The sequence below is a fragment of the Drosophila montana genome, unplaced genomic scaffold (assembly GCF_035044405.1).
Source record: "Drosophila montana isolate Dmon_TW-CO22-7 unplaced genomic scaffold, ASM3504440v1 contig_329_1, whole genome shotgun sequence".
NCBI lineage: Eukaryota > Metazoa > Arthropoda > Insecta > Diptera > Drosophilidae > Drosophila > Drosophila montana.
This window is the reverse complement of record NW_026998183.1, coordinates 326,989-333,016: the sequence shown is the minus strand read 5'-3', so window position 1 is coordinate 333,016 and position 6,028 is coordinate 326,989. Positions and strand designations below refer to the sequence as shown.

Sequence of the window (6,028 nt, the reverse complement as noted above, 5' to 3'; positions counted from 1 at the left end):
GTTTTCCCTCATCATATTTATTGACGACCCATTGTCACTGAGACATCTGTAACGTCTGTTATTAATTTTAATTTCTATGTACTGGCTTGTCCCGAGGCTCCAATTGGAAAATTTTCGTCTTTTATTTCATTATTCTGAAACTCCTCATATTGGTTGTTCTGACAACCACACTCTTCTTGTACATAGTTACCCTGATAGTTTTCTGATTGTTGATAATTTTCATCAACCTGCTTTTTTTGGGAACCACTAGTATTTTCTCGTATACGCTTGTACAATTGATTATTTATTTGCGCTTGTTGTAAATTCTGTTTGAATTCTTGAGCTAGTCGCTTATTTTGGTTCAAATAAGTTTGGTTGTTCGGAGGGTGATGTGAAAAATTGTGGCTTTGATTATTGTTAGATATGTAATATGGGGTAAATTGAGGTTTAGTATTTCCTGTATAATTTATAGCGTTGTTAGTATTTTTTTTTTATTATTGTTATAATAATTTTCCTCATAGTAGCCCTCCATTTGTGCTACTTGTTTTAATTTTGAAATAGTGGATATGTCGTATCTTGCGAGTGACATAAAGAGTCAATCTGGTAATTTTTTATTTATTAAGTTTTTTACAGTGTTATTCATAGAGTTTGTATACAATCTGGAATTATCTAAATTCCCTTCTAATTCTAACTTGTCAGTTATAATTATGATCTTAGCCTCTACCTCGTATATATCCCAGTATATATCGCCCCTTACCACCAACAGGCAGGGTAAGGTAGGCTAAGCGATATCAAAAATACCTACAGGTGCTTAGCCTGTATATAGCTACAGGCTAAACAATATATATATGATTTTGTTATTTTGTCCTTTTTTTTTTTTTTGTTTGTTGTATTGAATCAAAAATAGCATACATTTTTATTACAACACAGTTGGCTTAGGTGATATTTCGCCAAGCCTGGTTGAGTCCTCAGGCTGTATCGTGGAGAAACCTCAAAGGCGGCTTTTTTGAATAAGGCTGCATCGTCACGTTGGTAGTCGGGGGACTCTAGGGCGTCTCCTATTTCATGTTTGGTGGAGGTCCTTGAACGGTGTTCTCTTGAGCCTCCTGACTACACACCTCCCAGCGAGGTCTCTTGCTACCCGGTTGCAGTGTCGCTGCAAGCGTTCGTTGTACCGGTTGGCGAATGCTCCGACTTGGCTGTCTATGGTCTCCATTTTGAGCTCTCTGTGCAAGGTAGAATTTCTGACGTACCAGTCAGCACCGGTAATTCGGCGCAAGCCCAAGTTTTGGAGTGTCTGAATCTGTCTTCGATTTGTCCGAGATGCAATGCCCCAAACCTGAATACCTTATCTCCAAGCTGGTGCCACCACGTTGTAAACTGCCCGTTTGCAGCGAAGTGGCAATGGGCTGTTGGGGTCTAGTAGCCTGTTGGCCTTGGCCATCTTATAGCAGCACTGCTTAAGAAGGCCGTCGATGTGTGCCCGTAAACTGTGCCTCTTATCCAGTACAATTCCAAGATACTTGGCGCTTCTGCCACGGTGGAGTTGGCTACCGTCTATCCAGACTGCTGGAGCCTTGCCACGCCTCAGTGTGTAGTTGAACGCCAAGCACTTCGAGGCATTGAGCTTGATGTTCCATCTGCGTGTCCAGCTCTCGAGCAATTGGACACCGTCAGTGGCTTCATACTCGCAGTGGGCGGAGTGAAATATTGCCACGTCATCGGCAAATGTGGCCTTCAAGTATTTGCCTGGTGTGGCAAACTCGTGTAGGTCATCCGGAGTGGGGATATCTGCCGTGTACAAATACACCCGCCTTCATTTTGCGAGCTGGATAAATTGCTGCTCTAACTTTGACTTCGAACTTTCGCTCCATTAGATAAGAGCGCAGAAGTAGAAAGAAGGGGCGGGAAGACTCATCTTGATTTTCTGGAGCAATCCATCAATTCAGACTCGGTCGAAGGCCTGCTTAACGTCTACAAAGACTCCATAGCAGTAGTCTTTGTCGTCGTAAGCCTTACGAATATGGTTAATCACTCTGTGAACCTGTTCAACAGCGCCATGCCCTCCCCTGAACCCAAATTTTATTATTTATTTATTATTAATTAATTTATTAATTTATTATTATTTTTATTTTATTAAAAAATGAAAGAGTGCAACAAAATATAAATAGGGTAAATTAAATACGTCGGTAGCTAGTTCGACCGGCGGAGTAAAAAATAATTTAAACAAAAAAAAATTGATAAAATGAATCTTTGGAAACACAAAATTTGCGATCTTATTTCATTTATTTTATTTCTTAAAAATAATAATAATTTAATTAATAAGTTATAGCCTTTCTCCACTGGTCTTAAAAATGTCACATTTTCAAGTTTTAAATATTGGTGTTCCACCGGTTTTCGGTAACATGTGAGTGGCAAAAGTACTGTTTCGTTAAATAAACAGCTGATCGAGTTGCTTTAATTTACATAAGCGCCGCACAGATTTCCTTCCAAAAGTCAAATAATACGGCCCCGAAGTAGGGGCTCCGTTTAATTGACTCTGCGAGATTTGGCCAATTTTAAATGTTAAAAACTGTGGGATTATTAAAATTTAAAATTATAATTTAAAGTTACCGCTTGCCTTCGTTGCAATATAAGCTGGTTTATGTTTACATTTTTCACAACATCGATAGAAATCTCGATTAATCATCGCAAAATACACGAAAAGTTCGGGGCGAATTTACACATTTTTAAAAAATGTGACATTTTTAAAAATGTGTGAAATGTGTTTTCTTATGGGGAAACGTACAGGCCGCATTTTACACATTTTGCAAAAATGTGACATTTTCAGAAATGTGTTCAGTGGGCAGAGGCTATTAATTTCAAGAAATTATATAAATATTTACATCGACTTTAAAAACCTCAGTACACAACATGCATAACAAAATTTTTTTCTCACCAGCCAAAACCAAGGCAGTGAATAACAACACATATACGAATACAAATTTGTATGTAGTTATGCATGCATAATCACACATACAAACATAGGTGCTTGCACGCCAACCAAAGTGAAATAAATCTATGTGTGATAATTTCTTAACATATGTCGCATTTGACGTTATCGGCAGCATCGATTGTTTGCTTAGATGGTTGCGTGCGTTATTATCGACCACGCCGATATCTTTTTGTCATAGACTCAGAGTTTCGGGGGTGAAACTGGGCCCACAGCGGAGCCCAATTTATTGAAGGGTGACAACGCCGGGCTTGCGATCCACGGCGCCAAAAGGGGCAATTGCTATTGGCTGCCCGATTCGCTCTTATAGAGACTATAAAGAGAGTGGATCACCTTGAATATATCCTTGGCCTTCATTTGGGCCATTGACCCAAAAAAATGCAGCTGTGCAGATGGGCAGCGACGGTGCCCGCCTCGTAAATGTATGCGTGAGCCGAAATTCGTCACCGATGTTGCTGCCGCAGCAGGGAGTTCGATTTTATCAGCGGTCAACGGTGGGTGTGCCAGATCGAAGCGAACTTAAGGTTATATTCTTATGTCGGCCCCATAAAAATAAAAATTTTCTAGAAAAGCTTTCGACAATTTAAAATTAAACAATAAATTATTATTTTCGCCGTTTATTAATAAAATCGAAATTTAAACATTGTGTCAACATATACAAAAATTAGAAAGACTTGCAACTTAAGCGCGACACGTGATGAACACATAAAAACCCTAAGACATAGGGTAAAAACGACCCACGGCTCCGGCAACGAAATTACCAACTCTCGGACCAGAGAGGCCCACGAACTCGACCCAAAGCCCAGGACTTGGCTCAGCGGCACACGTCAGCCACATCAGCGGTGCACGTCAGCCAAGCCTCGGCGCAACACTAAGGACGGCGAGACGAACCACCAACGACCGGGCTCCAACAGCGATAAATCGGCCACAGGCGAGACCACGCCCACATCCTCCAAGTGAGTCTGTTCCATTTCGCCCCTCCTCGCCCGAGTCATTGGCAGAGTCAGACGTACACTCCTGATTGTGCTCCCTGGAAGAGAGCAGATATTTGTCGTTGTTAAATTTAGGTTTTTTTGTTTGTAAATTATATATATATATATATATATAGGCACTTAACCCAAGCTTCACTTTAGAGTGCGAGCAGTGAGGGAAAACTTCAAAGGTTATGCATATGCGCCTATCAAATATAAAAGTTTAAAATTTGGTACTTGCGCGAACAATACTCACATACATACCCAACTTGAAATACCCCTTTCTATCGCCCCTTACCACCCACAGAGAGCTCTATAGGTAGGGTAAGGTCGAATTAAGCGATTTAATATATATATATATCACCTACCTGTTGCACGACTGACTATCGTGACATACCCGGTTTGCTTGGGTACACTGTTCTTAAATCGGTGCAACGATTGCTTCATAATTGCCTTCTTGTTTTCTTTTTTGCGGCGAATGGGAATAACTTTGCAGTGTTTCGTCGCCTGTTCCATTTAATGTTGTTAAAGTAAATAAAATGTATTCTGTTAGATAAATTGAAATTTTAGAAATTAATACACATTGTCCATAATCACAAGTATATGCAACAATAATACGCACCTGGTAAAGAAATGTTCACGTTCATGATAACGTAGTTAACTGAATGGAAACACCTTATAAATTAGAAAGAGATAAGAAACATTAATTGTTAATAAACATATGGATGTAACCAATTATACGCACGTATTGAAGAGAGAAATGTCCGGCTAAGTTTAACTTGATGGGGGGCATAACAGCAGACACAGGCTGATGCAGGCCATCTAGTGGCCAAAATGAGGGAGACGAGATCAAGTAATCGTCTCAGGTAGGGCGGGTACGCTGAGTCCGGAACCGGGACCCGATCTGTAAGAGTAAAGTGGATAAATAGTGTTTCTTTGTTAATTTATATTGAGCGTCTCACCTTTGTTGTTTACATTTGCTTGTTGTTACAGCTGTTAGTGTTGTTCATTTGTTAGAAGTTCCGATTGTTTGTTGTTATCGATTATGTGGTTTATTTTGAATAGTGTTGTATAGGTAGGTTTTGCTACAGACGTTGTAGTTTTGTTGATATCGATTGTGCGGACTGCGGGCCAGGGATGGGACTACACCCAGAGAAACCGATGAGCCAGCCGGCGCGGCCCACTGAGTAACAAGCATTTCCGTAACACGTAGTTATTGCACAAGTTGCGCCTTCTAAAAAAATTATTTTATTCTAAAATTTTCCTGCAAAATTTATAGTTAGTATCTAGGGTAATGTATCATTTAAAGAAAGCATACATTTCACGGATAAAGCAGAAATACTTTGCGTCGATCGAAAGCTTATAACTTTTCGCTCAATGTACTTCGAAAATGAAGAGACGCAAAGCACCATCGACCAGCTTGCTGAAGGCAGGCTGGCGACTAACTTCGTTGCTCGTGTCAGCGCATCAGCAAGCCGCAACTTCGGCATTCGTTCGTCTGAACGAACAGCCGTCGGCAGGCATGTCGTGCGAAAACTCAAACGCCAGATGAAACGCCAGTCATGAAATTTTTCGTCGCATGCAAATGTATGGGCGCTACTCATCTTAGTGTTTATATTGTCTTTGGTTTTGCATTGTTTTGCAGCTTGCCTTTTAGTACATTTTGCATTCAGCTGTTTAGAGATGTGCAGATTTAGTGTAGTGTTGTGCGATGAGAGAGTACTGGCTGGTCGGCGTTCCTCCTCCAAAGATAAACCGACAACAAGCTAAAATGAAAAAATTTCGCATCGACTTGGCAAACCCTTTCATTATTTCATATTACTCGTCCCCTCAAAATGGAAGAAATGCCACCGACTTTTGAGAAAAATTGAATTTGTGGGCATTTTTGCTTGTGCGGACACATACACACACAAATATTTAAACGGCACCTAGACATAAAGAGAGCATTGAGAGCACTAAGAGTAAGTGCGAGCAAGATAAAAATAAACAGCGATCACACAAATCATATGGAAGAGAGTAAGCCAAAGCAGTTCCCTGTAGTGGGAGCGAGAAAAAAAACAGCGATGCCGTTCTATCGCACAAATCA

The 6,028-nt window shown here is 40.4% G+C and overlaps 1 protein-coding gene across 5 annotated transcripts; it reads right to left on the bottom strand.

Moving 5' to 3' along the window:
* Nucleotides 1–3,572: 3,572 nt before the first annotated feature.
* On the bottom strand, nucleotides 3,573–5,006 carry LOC135434364 (uncharacterized). 5 transcript variants are annotated; one of them, XR_010437231.1, is made up of 7 exons: nucleotides 4,905–5,006; nucleotides 4,688–4,846; nucleotides 4,565–4,617; nucleotides 4,311–4,488; nucleotides 4,207–4,255; nucleotides 4,089–4,148; nucleotides 3,573–4,001 (listed from the first exon to the last, which is right to left on the bottom strand). XR_010437231.1 is itself a non-coding variant. In XM_064690926.1 (5 exons), exons 4-5 carry the CDS (start codon nucleotides 4,456–4,458, stop codon nucleotides 3,808–3,810), a joined length of 342 nt encoding a protein of 113 aa, XP_064546996.1. In that variant the 5' UTR covers nucleotides 4,459–4,488; nucleotides 4,565–4,617; nucleotides 4,688–4,846; nucleotides 4,905–5,005; the 3' UTR covers nucleotides 3,573–3,807. The 5 variants fall into 5 exon arrangements, 2 of the variants coding, with proteins under 2 accessions (XP_064546996.1, XP_064546997.1); XR_010437232.1 differs by lacking the exon at nucleotides 4,089–4,148 and having other exon boundaries at nucleotides 4,199–4,255; XR_010437233.1 differs by lacking the exons at nucleotides 4,089–4,148; nucleotides 4,207–4,255 and having other exon boundaries at nucleotides 4,340–4,488.
* Nucleotides 5,007–6,028: the final 1,022 nt, after the last annotated feature.

Bases quoted from the DNA above. Each gene is read 5' to 3' on its own strand.
- LOC135434364 (XM_064690926.1), bottom strand. From the start codon at position 4,458: ATGGAACAGGCGACGAAACACTGCAAAGTTATTCCCATTCGCCGCAAA. The intron at 4,002-4,310 runs GTAGGTGATATA...GCTCTCTTCCAG, and splicing joins GATAGTCAGTCGTGCAACAG to GGAGCACAATCAGGAGTGTA.